At 46.7% G+C, this 18699-nt stretch overlaps 1 protein-coding gene across 2 annotated transcripts in view; it reads left to right on the top strand.

Moving 5' to 3' along the window:
* LOC142802720 (uncharacterized) overlaps positions 1–18699 on the top strand; it is a 97211-nt gene that overhangs the window by 59900 nt on the left and 18612 nt on the right. Inside the window, exon 5 of one of the 2 annotated variants that reach the window (XM_075887736.1) lies at positions 4151–13908. The exons of the other annotated variant lie outside the window; for it this stretch is intronic. Within the exon in view, the coding sequence (XP_075743851.1) occupies positions 4151–4878 (728 nt within the window). The 3' untranslated portion in view covers positions 4879–13908. Of the gene's footprint in view, positions 1–4150; positions 13909–18699 lie in introns of those variants that run through there. 2 annotated transcript variants of the gene reach the window in all.

The raw sequence follows: 18699 nt of genomic DNA, 5'->3' as shown, positions 1-18699 counted from the left end.
AAAGGCCTGTAGGCATAGCGGGAACTCAAAGCCACACAAGAGTGTCCGGAACAAAGTTAGGATGCGGCTGGTTATCGTCACGTCGAGATTTTTGTCTCCGTTGGTCGACAATTGTAAATGACTGGGCGAGCTTACGGCATTCCTCGGAACAGCGGGCAGCTTCAGAGATAGGCGTAGACTCGGAGGAATCTGGGTGGTAGGGTAGAAGGTATCTGGTGTGGTGGAAGGGTCTCGGCCATATAACAGGAAAAATAGCGAAAAGCCCGTAGTTGCCTGTGGAGCAGTGTTATATGCGTACGTCACAAAAGGCAGAATCAGGTCCCAATCGGAGTGGTTTGAGGCAACATACTTAGATATCATATCGCCAAGAGTACGGCTGAATCTTTCCGTCAAGCCATTCGTTTGGGGATAGTAGGTGATGGTAGTCCGGTGAATTATACGGAATTCGGCAAGGAGTGGACTGACGATTTCGGAGAGGAATACACATCCTCTATCGCTGAGAAGTTCACGTGGTGTGCCGTGATGAAGAATGAAGTTTAGCAAGAGAAAAGATGATACGTCGTGTGCTGTGGCAGCAGGCAAAGCCGCTTTTTCTGCGTATGGCGTCAAGTAGTCGACAGCGACAACGATCCCGGCTGAGGGGAATATGCTGGCAGTCGAAGGAAGAACGGAACTTGTTCAGCAGTCGTAGAAGCTGAGCACGTTGCGAAACTCTTAACGTGTCGGCGATGGAGCTGCTGGGTTTTGTCCAGCCTAGTACTCTGAGGCCAAGAGGCACAGGTCACTCCGGCGACTTCGTGTTCGGCGGAAGGACCACTCGGCATGTCGATAATTGCAGAAGGGTCGAGACTGTAAACACGCACGACGCACTCGCCCTGAAGTAGTGTTACAGGACATGACAACAGGTTCGAGATGAGCAGTCTGCTGACGCCGTCGTGAAGTTCTAGAAGGGCATAAGGTAGCGGCGAACACTTGCGATGAACGAAAAGAGCAGATGGCTTGAAAAGGGAACTAGACTCGGCGAGGGAGTTGCAAGACACCATGGTAAGGGCAAAATAGCGCGGCGGTATGATGACGTCTTCAGCAACAAATAGTTTGTCCCCGGTTTCATGAGCATCATATAATGGAGCGTCGTCAAACACTTCAAATGCCACCTCAGCGCGAGAGCAGTCGATAACGGCCTTATCGGCGGAGAGGAAATCCCAGCCCCAAAATGAGGTCATGGGAGCAGGAATCCAACACTAGCAATTCAACGACATAGAGGAGGCCATAAATAGCGATGCGAGCAGTACAGGCAGCGGCCGGCGTGATGTGATCTGCGCTTGCTGTACGAAGTGATATACTTGCTAGTGGCGTCATAACTTTTTTGAGCAAGCGGCAGAGTCTGGCACTGATCACTGAAACTGTGGCACCAGTGTCGACAAGAGTGAGTGCATCGACGCCGTCCACATATTTGTCCAGTACATTCGTCGAAGTGAGAGGCCTTGGTCTTTTCACTGGCGACGCAGTTCCTGCTTCTGGAACTGCGGCAATTAGTTTTCCCGCTCCGGCGATGAAGGACGACAACGCATCGGTGATGGCGAGCGGCGTCGAGGTGATGGCGAGCAGCGGTTAACAGGAGGGCGGTGGTCGGCGTACGGTGACGTCTGGTAGGGGGGCTGAGAGCCTGGGAAAGAAGGGCGCGGTGGCACATAAAGGGCAGGTTCGAAGGTCTGGTTGTAGCTCTGGCAGTAGACAGGAACGCGCCGACGGCAGTATCGCGCTATGTGGCCAGGTAGCCCACAGGCAAAGCATATTGGGCGATTGTCGAGTGTACGCCATTGTCCACTACTCTCGACGGACCTTGGCTGAGAGAACTGAGGAGTGGGTCGCAGCGGCATGGCTGAGGGTAGTGACGTAAAAGTCTGAAAAGGTGGTCGAGCCGCCACTTCAGCATAGCTTAGAGGTGCATTTACCTCGGCACAGGCAACTGGGCTCGGCAATGGTGAAGTGTCTCAGGCAGATGGCAGAGCCGCACAAACTTTCTCCTGGATGACCTGGCGAATGTTTGCTGGCAGAGGTGACGGTGGTTGGCCGGCTGTTGATAGCAGCGATAGCTGACGAGCGACCTCAGCACGAACAAACTCCTTGATCTGCGATAGCAGCGACTGAAGGTCAGATGTGGTGGTCAGGCTTGAGGAGTGTCATCCGGGACGTTAGGGCGTTGCGTGAGAAGACGCTGTCGTCGCAGCTCGTCGAAACTCTGACACAACTCGATGACCTCAGGGACAGTGACAGGGTTTTTCGAGAGCAGCATTTGAAAGGTGTCGTCGGAAATGCCTTTCATGATATGTCGCACCTTGTCAGTTTCTGCCATCGACGGGTCGACACGCCGGCAGAGGTTGAGGATGTCCTCTATGTAGCTGGTGAATGTCTCACCGGTTTGTTGGGACCGGCCTCGTAGGCGTTGTTCTGCACGATGTTTGCACACACCAGGGCGTCTAAAAACATCTGCGATGCAGGTTTTGAAGGTCGTCCAAGTGGGGATATCCGTCTCATGGTTTCAGTATCACAGCTTGGCAACATCCGTTGAATAAAACATCACGGTACCAAGCTTTGTGGGATCATCCCATTTGATAGTAGCGCTGGCTCGTTCATAAGATTCCAGCCAATCCTCAACGTCTTTCTCGTCGGGTTCTCGCAAGAGCTGGACACCAGGACAGCTCCTGCGTGGTGAAGTTGGTGGGGGTGTGAAGACAGCGTCGTCAGGCTTGACGGATGGCAGCTTTCGGCTACGCAGTTCCAGGACTGGGGAAGACCGCAGCACTCTCCACCAAAACATAATGTAAATGGAAGGTCAAAAGCGGTATCAGCGTCGGTACAGAAGCAGCAAGAGCTGGCCGGGTGTACGAGCAGCGTCGCAGCAGCAACCAGGCAGTCTTAGCTCGTGCCTCGCACCAACGTGTTGATTTCGCTGTAGTAGTGGGCATTCCTCTTCACTACGATTTATTTAATAATACTGTCAACCCTCGCTTGAAGGTTATAACAGGGAGAGAGTACAATAGTACGTACAAACAGAAAACCAAAACAACTGGCACTCAAATAGCACTGCACACAAGAAACCAAAATTGGCAGTAGTTCAATTCAATTATGACCAAAATAAGCATTGATTTCTCTGTCAAAAGATTGCACATCGGTACTGTTAACAACTTGATGGGGTAAACGATTCCATTGTTCTAAAGCATTCGGAAAAAATGAACACATAAAGATGCCTATGCGAGCATTGAAAGGTTTAATGGGGCATCCTGATTCAATCTAGCGCTATGTTTACGGGAAGGCGTAAGTACTTGTCTTTAGGTATTTTTAATATCCCTTGCATTATACGATATAACGTTTTAAGCTTTTGCTTTTGTCTTCGAATTTTCAGTGGTTCTAAATTGCATAAATTGAGCATGTCAGTTATTAAATCCCGCCTTCTATATCTAGAGCACACAAACCGTACTGCACGTCTCTGAATGCGTTATAATTTGGTAACTAAGTGTTTTTGGTGAGTGCTTCAAACCAAGGAGGCATACTACAATCTAGGTCTAATATATGTTTGGTATGCAAGCAGCTTAACGTGTTTCAATGTTTTCTGCAACTTCGCTCGAAGATAACAAAGTTTTTTAAATGACTCAGAACAAACTGATTCAATATGACGGTGCCAAGTTAAGTTGTTTGTAATTGTCACCCCTAAGTATTTAAAATATGTTGTTTCACTGAGTGAATTGCTCCCGTTGATGTATTGAAATTTGAGAACATTTTTTTATTGCTAATGTGTACATAAGTTGTTTTTTTTGTGGTTAATTTGTATATCCCATTCGCGACACCACAATTTATCCGTAGTCAGATGGGAATTATGGTAACATTTGCTGTGATGGTGCCCTATTGCCATAATAGTAGCCTTAGTGAGATGAGGTGAACATCAATATATTTTGCATGCACAGCTGCCCATGTGTATTGCCTGCTACTGTAGTGCTGCCATAATAGTAGCCTTAGTGAGATGAGGTGAACATCAATATATTTTGCATGCACAGCTGCCCATGTGTATTGCCTGCTACTGTAGTGCAGTTCCATGTAGTGTGTGACACACAATTTGCAATGTCTTTGTGGGCTCTCAATGGCTTTTCAGGCTCCTTATCCTGTGTCTCCTTGGAGCAGTCTTCTTCACTGGCATCTGTACGAAGCAGACTTCATTCCTGCCAGCAGTGTACCTATGTGACCATGGACAAATCAACTATGGACAGGCACCTTCGGAAACACATGGGCGAGCCCCCCTTCCAGTGCCGCTTTTGTCCAGCTGCATTCATGTACAAGTCCAAGCTTGGGGCTCACTTGTGCACCCACACAGGAGATCAGCCCTTCTCCTGCACCTTCTGCAATGCATCTTTTTCTATAAAAATGCGCCTCAATGAGCACTTGCGCATTCACACAGGAGAGAGGCCATTTTCCTGTGCCCACTGCAATGCTTGCTTTTCCCAGAAAGGCCACCTCACTGAGCACATTCGCACTCACACAGGTGAGCGTCCATTTTCCTGTGTCCACTGCAATGCTTCATTTGTACATAACAGCTCCCTCAAAAAACACATCCGCACACACACAGGAGAGCGTCCATTTTTCTGTGTCCACTGCAATGCTTCTTTTTCCTGGAAAAGTTCTCTCATGAGGCATGTCCGCAAGCACACTGGAGAACATCCATTTTCCTGTATCCACTGCAGTGCTTCTTTTGTACAAAAAGATTACCTCACGAGGCATATCCGCAAGCACACTGGAGAGCGTCCATTTTCCTGTATCCACTGCAATGCTTCTTTTGTGTACAGAAGTTCCCTTTCGAAGCACATCCTCAAGCACACTGGATAGCGACCATTTTCCTGTGTCCAATGCAATGCGTCCTTTGTGCAGAAAAGCCATCTTGTAAGACACGTGCGAAAGCACACAGGAGAGTATCCATTTTCCTGTGTTCACTGCAATGCGTATTTTGGAGAGAAAAGCTTTCTCGTAAGACACATGCGAAAGCACACAGGAGAGCGTCCATTTTCCTGTGTCCACTGCGATGCATCTTTTATGGACAAAAAGCACCTCACAAGACACATGCGAAAACACACATGAGAGCATCCATTTTCTTGCGTCCTTTGTGTAGAAAGCCTCCTCGTAAGACATGCGCCTGCACATTTGATAGCGGCCCTGTTTCTGTTTATACTGTAATGAGTACTTTTTGGAAGAGATCCTCATGAGACACATCTGTCTGTACATAGGAGTGGGTCCATTTTCCTGTGTTCACTGCAATGCATCATGTTCAGTGAAATGCGAACTCATTAGAGTCATGTATACTCATGGAGGAAAGGGTCCCTCGTGTGTCCACAGCAATGTATACTTTTCAATAAAAGGCCACCTCATTGGGCACACACGCACCAACGAAGCGGAGTGGCCCTTTTCCTATATTCACTGCTACTCACTCCTTTTCCATAGAAGGTCACCTGATCGAACACATGCATACTCACCATAGGTCAACGAACCCACTTGAGCCAACTCACAGACTCAGATCGAGCGGCGAGTCTGAGTGAATCTGCGGGAGTAATATTTTTGTAAGTTTGACTCCGAGTGAGCCTGGTTGAAAAAAAATTTTGTCGAAGTGAGTCAGAATGAGTTTAGCTCAGGAAAATTTTAGATACTTGGAGTGCGAGTGAGACTCAGAGAGTGCCACTTTTCTTTGTCGACCTATAGTCATAAATACTCATTTTTAATTCTACTCTCAGCCTTATCAGGATTCACGTTTATGCTGACCTCTACTTACTCGCATTTGAGAACAGTGTCATTCATACACAATTTCATTATTTATTGATTAGAGGCACGAATTACGTAAAAGAAGGCTTTGACCTCCCTTCCCCCGCCAACACTTCCTAGGCAGTTTTTGATAAATATATCTCAGATTGTTATCTCTAAAAAAAAGACCTTACTGGTGTATGAGCACTCATAACACTTATTCGAAGACACTATACCAAAGGCGCCAAAAAGACAGCCTATGATGCGAGATATATTATAGATATAAAACATGTAGATGGTTTCAGCGATCATAGTTTACTTCAAGTCATTTCAAGTATACCGTCTCCCGTTACTGATATGTCATCGAAACTCATTCGTAATTACAATAAAGGTAATTACGTCGCAACAAATACTGAACTAGATAGCTTTTGGGAGCATGAAATGCTGTTATCTTTTCACACTAGGTCAGTTGAAGAAAATTGACTGATGTGTAGGGAAAAGATGTCCACATTAATAAATATACACATTCCTCACATTAAGATAGGTAACTTGTGGTAAAGCCTTTGAACAGTGGGTCGTCCTCTCCAGCACCTTCTAGTGGGTCTCCCTTTTCATAAGAAGAAGACAGCTCGTGCAGAGAGTCGGTCCCCACATTGACTGTCGCTGTTGTGAATCATCGCGAAATGTCCGCCAAAAACCTCTTAACAATTTGGTGGAGAGTGCTGTGCCCTTCAAACACCTTCGGTCCGAATTCGATGCCCTTGGAGCTTCGATCCCGTACCGTGCCTGCAACCATGCTCCAAGACGCTGCCCAGCAAACGCTTCCTCCTATGCCGACGCCATGTCCCGGTGTCTCCCGCATCCGCGACCCTCCTGTCTTCACCAGCGCAAATGGCACCGACGTCGAGGACTGGCTGGCCATGTACGAACGCGTCAGTGTCCCCAATCATTGGGACGAGGCAGGTAAACTCGGCAACCTGTTTTTCTACCTCGCGGGTGTGGCCGGCATGTGGCACAACAACCACGCATCTGATTTCCCGACTTGGTCCGCTTTTAAAACCGCAGTCATCGACGTGTTCAACCGTCCGGCCGTTCGTAAGCTGCAAGCTGAACAGCGTTTATGTGAACGAGCCCAGCAGACCGGCGAGTCCTTCACAAGTTATATCGAGGACATCCTTGACTTGTGCAAGAAAGTTGACCTGAACATGTCAGAAGCTGACAAAATCACGCATGTTCTAAAAGGCATCGCCGACGATGCCTTCACCATGCTCCTGGCAAAGAACCCCCGCACTGTTGCAGAGGTCATTACGTTATGCCAAAGTTACGACGAGCTGCAACGGCAGCGCTTGATGACCCTTCGACCGTCACCACGTGATGCTGATCTCTCGGCCTTGTCAGCAGTTCCTGACCACGCAACCTTGCTTGCCGAAATCAAGTCGTTCGTGCGTGAGGAAGTTGCCCGCCAGGTCTCCTTACTGGCTTTTGCTTCCGTAAACATGCTCAACAGCCATCAAGTACACTTCTACCTCCGCTACGCCGAGCCATTCAGCAGGAAATCGCGGAGGTCGTCCCTGAATACCACCAGCCGCCTCCTGCATCTGCGCCACTCAGCTACGCCCAAGTTGTCGCCAGGCCGCCCCCACCGATTTCTGTCGCTGTTCCCCTAAATTACACCCAAACCGTCGCGAGGCCCAAGACCTTTGGAGAAACTGTCTCGCCTACATACGCCGGCGTCACCCACGTGCCCTGAGTGCCCCCTACGATGCACTCATATCAGCAGCCGGCTCGCCCATCGCGTTCTGCGATATGGATGGGACCCGCGAACCGATGGCGCACTGCTGACAATCGCCCCATCTGCTTTGCTTGTGGTAGCGTCGGTCATTTAGCACGCTATTGCAATTGTGTGCAGCAACTGCAGGGCGCCTCCAACTTTCCCAGCCAATCAAGCCGCTCTTATGACCAACCGCCGCCTATGTCACCGTCGTCCCGCCCCGTTCCATCTACCCGCCGTTCACCATCTCCACGACGTCGCTCACTGTCGCCGATGCGGCCACGTCCACTCGAGGGCAACCAGGAAAACTAGTCGTCGCACTCCACGAGGCAAGGGCTGCGACACTGTCGAACTACTGCGAAAGCCCGTCAAACGTGATAGACGTGCTTGTGGATGGCGTTCGTGCATCTGCCCTTGTAGATACTTGAGCCGCCGTATCCATGATGGACGCAAAACTTAGCCAATTACTGCACAAAGTGACCACACCGCTTTGCGGGCTCTCCCTCTGTACAGCCAGCGCCCAAAGCATTCACCCTACAGCGATGTGCACAGCCCGCCTTATGATTCAGGACGTGATGTATGCGGTCGAATTCATCATATCTTCGTGCTCTCACGACGTTATCCTAGGATGGGATTTTCTCTCCCGCCACGACGCTGTCATTCATTGCGCACCAGCAGAAATAGAACTCACGCAATTTTCTTCTTTGACGCCGGCCGACAGTCCATCTGCTGCAAGCAAGTTACTCGTCAGAGACGACACTCAAGTGCCTGCATACTTGTCCGTGGCGGTGTCGCTCTACTGCGCAAGCCTTTCTGACACCGCTGCACTCCTCTCGCCATCTCATCATGTTTTCATAAGAAAAGTCTTGCTGGTTCCTTTCGCGACCGTGCAACTCACTCACGGCAGCACCACTATTTTTGTTGTAAACTCATCTCCATACAGCGTTACGTTGATGCGAAGGGATTGTCTAGGCAGCGTGGAACCCATCGAAGATGCGCAAGTTATGGATCAACCCGATGACATGCACTGCTCAAGTTCCTGTACGACTAGTGCTGTTTGGACATCTGCTTCATCATCCGATGATGTATTCGGTCGCTCCATACCCGACAACCTTACGCCGGGCCAGCGATCCCAGCTTTTGGGCCTGTTGTAAGAATTCCGCTCTTCTTTCAATCTCGCTCAACCTTCTCTCGGCCGCACATCCACCGTTACGCATCGCATCGACACAGGCGCAGAGCCACTGGTGCGACAACGTCCATACCGCGTATCTCCCACAGAACGCCGTGTAATCAACGAGCAAGTCGACGACATGCTTCGCCGCGATGTTATTCGCCCCTCTAGCAGCCCCTGGGCATCTCCTGTCATTCTCGTCACAAAGAAGGACGGTTCTGTGCGGTTCTGTGTGGACTGCCGGTGCCTCAACAAGATCACTCGTAAGGACGTGTACCCACTACCGCGGGTAGATGACGCGATTGACAGCCTGCAAGGAGCAGAATTCTTTTCATCCCTCGATTTGCGCTCAGGGTACTGGCAAGTACCTATGGCTGAGGACGCTCGACCGAAGACCGCTTTTGTCACCCCCGACGGCTTGTAGCAATTCAACGTCATGCCGTTTGGGCTGTGCAGTGCGCTTGACACCTTTGAGCGCATGATGGATACTGTTCTGCGCGACCTGAAATGGCACACGTGCCTGTGCTACCTCGATGACGTCGTCGTTTTCGCTCCGGACTTCTCGACGCATCTTCAACGCCTTCGGCATGTTTTAACGTGTCTGAGCGACGCCAGTCTGCAACTGAACCTAAAGAAGTGCTGATTTGCAGCTTGGCAGCTGACAATACTCGGCTACGTCGTCTCCAAGGACGGAATTCTCCCTGATCCAGCCAAGCTTCGGGCCGTGACCGAGTTCCCCAAGCTGACATCAGTCAAGGAACTGCGCAGTTTCGTAGGACTGTGTTCCTACTTTCGGCACTTCATTCGAAACTTCGCGACTATCATATCGCCGCTGACGAAGCTTCTCGGAAGTAACGGGCCTCTCCATTCGCGGTCATCACAGTGCGACGACGCTTTCACAACACTTCGTCGTTTGTTGACGTCGCCTCCCATACTCCGCCACTACGACCCTACGGCCCCTACAGAGGTACACACGGATGCCAGTAGTGTCGGCCTCGGCGCTGTCTTTGCGCAGCGCAAACCAGGGTTCCCGGAATATGTCGTGGCGTATGCAAGCCGTGCGCTTACTAAAGCCGAGACTAATTACACAGTCACCGAGAAAGAATGTTTGGCAATCGTCTGGGCCCTTGCAAAGTTCCAACCTTATTTGTATGGTCGCCCATTTGATGTCGTCACCGACCATCACGCACTATGCTGGTTGTCGTCATTGAAGGATCCCTCAGGCCGTCTCGCCCGGTGGGCACTTCACCTGCAAGACTATGACATCCGCGTGCTGTACAGAAATGGAAGGCAACATGCTGACGCCGACGCCCTGTCGCGCTCTCCCTTGCCTGACGACAATGCCAACAACTCAGCGTCTAACCTTGCCATTTCTTCGATTAGCATTCATACCATTGCTACTGAACAGCGCAAGGATCAATGGATTGCCTCACTGATAGACTTGCTGACTGATCCATCTACTCCATCCACTCGCGCGTTGCGTCGTCAAGCCCACCATTTCGCCCTTCGCGACGACCTCCTACACAGGCGCAATTACAACGGTGACGGCCGCCAGTGGCTACTAGTCATACCTCGCAGTCTGCGCTCTGACATATGCGAATTCTTTCATTCCGATCCGCAATGTGCGCACTCCGGGGTATCGAAGACTTACCACCGTATTCGCCAACGGTACTTTTGACGCGGCATGTACCGCTATGTGCAGAAATTCGTTCGCTCCTGCATAGATTGTCAGCGCCGCAAAGCTTCACCGCACCTGTCGCCGGTAGGTCTGCAACCTCTACCTTGCCCTGCCAGGCCCTTTGGGCGGGTTGGCATCGATTTGTATGGGCCACTTCCACTAACGTCGGCTGGTAACCGCTGGGTCATTGTCGCTGTGGACCACCTCACGCGATACACCGAAACGGCCGCTCTTCCAGTGGCTACAGCGAGCGATGTGGCCTCCTTTCTGCTCCAACGGTTCATTCTGCGACACGGTCCACCCCAGGAACTGCTCAGTGACCGAGGCTGTGTCTTCCTGTCTGAAGTCGTTGAAGCCATTCTCAAAGAGTGCAACGTTGTTCACCGCAAAACTGCTGCTTACCACCCGCAGACAAATGGCCTCACCGAACGCTTCAACCGTACGCTCGGCGACATGCTCTCCAAGTACGTCGCCGCCGATCACACAAATTGGGATTCCATTCTACCCTTCGTCACCTACGCATATAATACCGCCCCTCAGAGCACTACCTTTCTTTTTATTATATGGAAGGCACCCGTTACACACAATCGACACGATACTTCCGTACAGGCCAGATTCGTCTGAGTGGGCACCTATTTCTGCTACAGCCAAGCCTGCTGAAGAGTGTCGAGAGCTTGCAAAGACCTTCACTGCGCATGATCAAGAGCGGCAAAAAAGCATTCGCGCTGATGCCAGCACTACTGCGCCCACGTTTCTCCTTGGGGCGCTCGTCTGGCTCTCGATCCCTACCACTGCAACTGGCCTATCTTCAAAACTATTGCCCAAATACGAAGGCCCCTACCGTGTCGTCAAACGCACTTCCCCAGTCAACTACTTGATTGAATCCATCGAACCATCTTCGGACTTGCGCCATCGAGGACGCGATATTGTTAATGTGGAGCGCCTCAAGGCCTACCATGACCCGCCCATTCTAACCAGCTGTTAGGTCGCCAGGCGGCTCCCTTTTCATACCCGGGGTAGTTGTGGTAAAGCCTTTGAACAGTGGGTCGTCCTCTCCAGCGCCTTCTAGTGGGTCTCCCTTTTCATAAGAAGAAGAACAGCTCGTGCAGAGAGTCGGTCCCCACATTGACTGTCGCTGTCGTGAATCATCGCGAAGTGTCCACCAATAAACCTCTTAACAAACTGTACATCTAATCCTTGGTTCACTAAAACCTTTAGTTGTATGGAAAATAGAAAGAAGCGGATGTATAAGCACGCCAAACGCGTAGGTACATCATCATCATGAACTGATTACAAGGCCTACCTTAAATCATACTGCTCCGCAGTGCTCACAGCAAAGGATAAATACTTTTCAAATAATCTGCCACAATTACTCAAGAACAATCCAACAAAGTTGTGGAAAACATTGAGCCCAAATCAAGGAATTTCACAAATCATAATGCCCAATGACAACGCAGTTGCCCTTTCTGAGAGTGAGTGCTCTGCGGCTTTCAATTCTTTTTCCACGTCCGTATTCACAAGTGAGGATAGCTCAGCGGTACCGCTTGCACATGATTTCGATTATAATTACATGGCACCAATAGACATTACGATCGAGGGCATTGCTTCACAAATAAAGAATCTTAAATTATCTTCATCGTGTGGGATTAATGAAATAAATTCTAAGATACTAAAAAAACACCATATCTATATCAAGCATCATCCTGTTTCACATCTTCAGGCAGTCCTCATCGTCCGGTGTCCTTCCTTCTTTCTAGAGAATAGCAAAGGTAGTGCCTATCTACAAAAATGGAAATAAAAATGCATTTGAAAATCACAGGCCAATCTCGCTTACCTGCATTTGCTGCAAACTGCTGGAACACGTCATTGCTTCGCATGCTTACAAAGATCTCGAGTCGAACAACTTTTTTTCGAATCAACGCGATTTCAGAAAAGGACTTTGTTGTGAGACACAATCACTCGAATTTACAACAGATTTCCACCTTAACATGAATCACTTCTTACAAACAGACTGCTTATTCCTTGACTTCTCGAAAGCGTTTGATCGCGTTGCACATTGCCGCCTCATATCAAAATTTTCAGCTCTAAAATTGTACTCCTCTATATTGTCATGGCTATGTAACTTTCTATCCAGTCGAGAAGAATTCACTTCTGTTAATGAAATCGATTCCTCTAAAGCTATCGTTTCTTCTGGTGTGCCGCAGGGTAGCGTCCTTGGGCCTCTGTTGTTTTTAATCTACAAAAATGATCTGCCTAATAATATCACCTCTCGCATACGAATATTTGCCGATGACTGCATAATTTACCGCCCAATAATCAACATTGATGATCATATCACGCTTCAACGAGACCTAGAAATAGTAAACCAGTGCTGTAACACATGGCTCATGACACTAAATGTGTCAAAGTGTCAAATTATGTCGTTCACCCGCAAACCTGTTAATTCATGGTTTTCTTATCACATCAACAGTAATGTCATATCGCCGACTGCAACCTATAAGTATCTAGGCATGCACCTTACACCTAATCTATCATGGTCAAAGCACATAACTTGCGTATGTGCCAGTGCATCCAAATCATTAGGATTCTTGCGTCGAAACATGCGCAGTCCACCCTCCCCTTTGCGAAAACTTGTGTATCTAACTTTTGTGCGACCGCAGCTTGAGTATGCGTCTCCGATTTGGTCACCACATCAGAAATACCTTATCGACGCATTAGAAATTATTCAGAATAGGGCAAGCCGTTTCATTGCTCACAACTATAGTAACCTGTCCAGTAACACGCAAATAAAAAGTACACTATCGTTACCGTCGTTAAGTACCCGCCGTAATATTTTATTGCTGTCATTGTTCCATAAGGTCATTCACTCTGACAACTTATCACTACCCTGTTTGAATAATCAAGTCTATACATCGCAAAGATTGCACAACACTCTCAGTTATGCCCGCCTATATGGTGCGACGCAATCATTCAATTTTTTCCCGCTACCTCGCGCTGTTCATCTCTGGAACAGCTTACCAGACAACATTGCTTCACTTGGAGACCATGATGCTTTTTGTCTTCAATTGAACAAACTATTTCCACACACTTGGCTTAGTATCCTTGATTTTTATTAGTAAACCTTCTTTTTGATAAGCTATTGTAAGGGCGCTTTTCAAACTGATGGTGTCTGTATGTTCATACCACTGTCATACATTTCTTTGTTTTTTTTTATAATGACATAATTGTATGGTGGTTGTTATAACTTTTATTGTGCCTGTACTTTGTATTATATTACTCCTACGCAATACTTACTATGTTGTGCGTAAATAATTTTTTTGCCCGTATAGTTATCTGTTAATCTCTTTTCTACTTGTTATTTTATTCTATGTCATTTTATTCTACTGCCCTGTAATTGTACACTGTGAAAATCTTCCTTTACAATGTATTGAATTGTACTGTATATCCCCCCCACCCTATGCCTCTTACGGGGCCTGTGAGGTATTCTCAAATAAATAAATAAATAAATATTGGTGTTATAGAGCATTGACATCATGGTCGAAAAACATAATTCCACACTCTTGGTCAAATTCTGGCTATAATACACACCAGCAGGCAGGAAATTCGATCAAATTATGGTAAGTTCGTTACACGGCTCCCTAGCAGTGTTCCAGAGGAAGCGGCCCTATTCTTATTGGCCCTCAAAATATGCGGGATTCTAGGTCAAATTTCTTGGGGCTAGGTCCAGCCTGCAGTTACGCGGGACACATCAATAGGCGGCCTGGTCCTGATGTAAAAAAAAAAAATGTTTTTTAAACTTTCGTGAGCATTCTAGCTGATTTCGCGGTGAATCTTATGGCTAGAGGTAATTAGAAGCATAGTATCACGTCCATCTACACCTGCAAAATTAACATGCAAAGCACACACAGCTCTGGAATTGAACTTGGGACCACATGCACGCCAACCAAATATCTTACCTACTAGGGAGCCTACGTGACCGTCATGTAGGCTCCCCATTATTTATTGCTCCACATTGCCACTGCATGAAGGGGAGGTTTTTTTTTGGGGGGGGAGAGGGGAGGTGTCTACCAAGTAGTTTGCGAACCGTCAGCCACACCTTTAACTTTTTTTTTGAATGCATTTTTTGCACGTGTATTGGTCAGGTAATAGTTTGTAAGGCTTTATGAATGCGAGACAGCCACGGTGAGCACTTCCGGCTCGGACTTCGGTTCGTGGTGCGCCATTCCGCAAGAACGATTAACTTGTGTTTGTGCGTCGCTTCAGTGCTTCCCCATAAACCGTGGGTGTTTAACTCACCGAAAATTCGCAGACACTTCCATGTCGAGGCTATCTTGAGGTCTCGAAACCTGCGTATGTTTCTCGCACATGTGTTCGTTGTGGGCGATTTCGCCTATTTCTGTCACGAGGTACACGTGTGTGAGTGTGATGTCAGCCTGTTTGAAGACAATGCACCTTCGCACGTTAACTTTACGTGGGTATTTTGGTGGGCCCTCTTTAGCATTTGCATTTCATGTACTCTAACTGCTGCGAGCTGCATGCTAGGCCAGCAGCGCTTTTTTAGCATTTTGACGATTGTTTATTTCCGCAATTAGCATTTATGCACACTATCTCACGATATACAATAGCTTTTACTTGTTTTCAATCTTTAATTAGCTTGTTTTAGTGCCTTGAACGTGCAGCGTATGCGAACGAGCACATCAAGTCATGTCACGCATGAGACATGAGCGATATCTGGCAGTTATTCTGGAAAACAAAGCGCGTGACGTGAGTACCCGTCTCTGAGGTGATAAGGTATAGAACGCAAGGTGACGGGCAGGTGCCACCACCTTGTCATCTTAGCAAAGCATTGGAAATGCTTGCCTTTTCGTGCAAGCATTCCATGATCAGCGCTACGTGATAAATGCTACGGTCCTTAGAATTACTTATATAAGCCTTTTCTAGTGAAGACACGCATATAGAATATATACATGTTGTTATGGTGCCTCATGTATACACAATAATTGATTTTTAATTGACAATCACACATGTATAAACGCTAAATCTTGCACAATCTTGGTGGGTGCATCGGATGGGGTCGGCCGTGATTGTATTTGTTATGTGACTAGACCATGCCGGAGAACGATCGGGGCTAACACTCTCTTTAATTCCACCAACTTCCTACATAGCCAACGTAATAAGCTAGCCACGTTGCGCACAACTAACTACTCATGGCACATAAAAACATTCATCTACTTCGTAAGCTAAGTGCGACATAAGCAACAACTGAGTGACTGCATGCCTCGCATGAATGCAATTCCTGTAATGTGTGAGATCTCTCGGTAGTTCTTCAATGCGCTTTCAAGGGGATGCATGGCTCAGTCCGGAAATCGTTTCCTCTGCTGAAAAGAGCATGCCGGGTACATTGCATGACTATATGGAAGAAGTTCTAGATAATGACTCTTTATTGGTTCAGTTTCGCTTCGCCTGTCTAAATTTTGTTAGAAGAAAAGAATTGTATAAAGCAGTCTGTTATTTCGTTTTCCTGTGCCATTATATTGAGCCTTACACAGCGGAGACCAGGAGAGAATGTACAGAAGAGCGTCAAAAACATTTTGGTGCCGGCGTTTGTAAAACCTTTTTATTTCAAGCTACACACTGGGATGCTGTGAGTAAATATTTTCATGGAAGGGCTTCTTCGTACCATGAGGTTCACACTGCCTGATCTGCAACACACTGGGACGCTGTCACTAAGGAGTTTCATGGGAGAAAAGGGTGTCTTTGTACCATGAGGTTCACACTGTCTGATCAGCAACTGGGAAGAGCACACTACTAGGAAGGGGGTACTTGTGGGACATCCTAGAACAAACAGTAAAAAAAAAGTTTCCTTTAGATCCAGATGGGATTAGATACTTGGCAATAAAAAAAAACGAAAATGGGGTCCCATTTAATAATGCTGAACGACCTCCGCTGTATATGGCGGGCTAGGATGGCTGGCTACTTTTGTGACCCGGAAGCTAAGACAGTGCGTATTTACTTTCAAAAAAATATGTCAGCCTCCATTCAAAATATGAATGTTTAGGAGTGTGTACCTGAATGGCTCCAAAGGATAGCCTCTATGAGCCTTGAAATAATTTTAGGCCGACATCAGTCCAGGCGGGACTGATCGCTTTTTGTAGGTTGTCAAGTAACTTGAGTGCTCCTTTTTCTGGTGACTAGTTTTGCTTTACATTGTCTAAGACCGTCAATAAATAAAAAGTATACAAGCGTGGCTCAATAATAGAATATTTGAAAGTAAAATGCGCGAGGTAGGTTCTGGGAAGAACGCGTTTTCTTTAATTTGTACTGTAGAAACAACGGACAGCCGCAACAGTGGTGTGTAACGTGGCCTCTGGGAAATAATCCATGAACAAGCAGCTTGCCCCATAAAGATGTAGGTCAATCGTAGCCAGAAGTATAAGTAAATTTTTATTATTTATTTATTTATTCATTTATTTAGCAATACTGTCAACTCTCATACGAGAGTCCTTACAGAGAGGGTAACATAACAAAACATTATAGCAAAAAGAACATTATTAGCAAATACACAAATACAGGATGGATCAAGATCAAACGCTATGATTGTACAGATAATCATCCAAGGTCTGTTCAAACTTCGACAAATCGTTCTGGCCAACAACACTTACCGGCAATTCATTCCACATTTCCATTGTATTAGGAAAAAAGGAGTATTTGAATTTATCCGTACGAGTGCTGTACGTTTGAATGGCCCTGTCGTGGTTGCTTCTTGAGCTCTTTTTACCTGGTGGCAGTAAGTATACTTCCTTGCTAATATTTATTTGGCCATTTAGAATTTGAAATAATAATTTCAGACGATTTTTCTGTCTGCGCGTTTCTAACGAATGGAGGCCGGAAGAATGGAGCATTTCTGTAACTGATTCCGTCCTTCGATACTGGGAGCATATAAATCGCACTGCGCATTTTTGAATTTTTTCTATTTTTTTCTATAATATTGATGACGGCTCCATACCACCAACACGTACCCAAGAACAGGCCTTATAAAGGTTTTATAAGCAGCAAGTTTCACATCAGCTGTTGCACCTTCTAGTTTTTTTTCGTAGAAAACATAACCTTCCATATGCCTTTGAACACACATTGTTAATGTGTATGTTCCAACATAAATTTTCCGTGATCGTTAATCCGAGATATTTAAATTGAGTAGTATTTATCAAACACTTGTCCCCGATGGTGTATGAAGATAAAAGACGGCTCTTTTTTGTTGTATTATGTGTGTATGTCGATTTCGAATAATTTCCATATCCATTTTTCACACCATTTGCTCAAGGCCTGTAAAGATATGTTAATGTTAACTTTATCCTCTTTGTTTCGTACAGTGGAATAAAATAAACAGTAATATGCAAATAGTTTAAGGTGCACACCTGGCTCCATAAGAGCAGAGATATCATTAATATACACCAAAAACAAGAGTGGTTCCAGAACAGATTCCTGCGAGACTCCTGAAAGCACTGACAGTGAGTCAGAGACATGCTCATCCAATTTTACCTGCTGCTTGCGATCAGTTAGATATGCCTTGATCCACTTTTTAACAGTGGCATTAAGTCCGACTGTTTCCAGCTTGTAAATTAGCTTATTGTGTGGCACCTTATCGAAGGCTTTGGCAAAATTTATAGCTATTACATCAATCTGCTACCTTGTCGGTAGCAGATTGCCTTAGGTATCAGATTGCCTCATTGAGGTATCAATTGCCTTAGCGAAATCGGGAATCGTCTGTACGAGTTGTGTGATAATGGAGAAGCCTGATCTGAATCTATGGTGGTGGGGGTAAAGTAAAGACTTATTTCCAAGGTAACAAATTATATACTTAGCTATTATGTATTCTAAAAGTTTGCAAGAGATGGATGTGAGTAATATAGGCCAGTAATTACTTACCGTTGTTCGGATTCCTCCCTTAAACACTAGAATGACTACCGCACTGCGCCAGTCTTGTGGCACAGAATGTGTTTTCAATGATTTTTCAAATATAAGTGTTAGGTAGTGAGACACCCATTCAGCATATCTTTGAAAAAACTGGGTCGGGATCTCATCTGGTCCGTTCGCTTTCTTCGAGTCTAAATTTAATAGCAGCTCGAATACGCCCTCCTGCGTGATATTAACATCATCCATTTGGCTATGAGCGGTGCATTCCGAACTTACGTCGACGTCAGTATCAGTCGCGGTGAATATGGATGGAAAGAAGGGATTGAAATGATCTGCAATATCTTTTTTTGTTTATTAGTACTTCATTATCTTTTCTAATTTCTT

The sequence above is a fragment of the Rhipicephalus microplus genome, chromosome 3 (genome assembly GCF_043290135.1).
Source record: "Rhipicephalus microplus isolate Deutch F79 chromosome 3, USDA_Rmic, whole genome shotgun sequence".
NCBI classification, from domain to species: domain Eukaryota; kingdom Metazoa; phylum Arthropoda; class Arachnida; order Ixodida; family Ixodidae; genus Rhipicephalus; species Rhipicephalus microplus.
The sequence above is the reverse complement of the archived record's forward strand: the minus strand, read 5'-3'. Positions and strand labels throughout refer to the sequence as shown.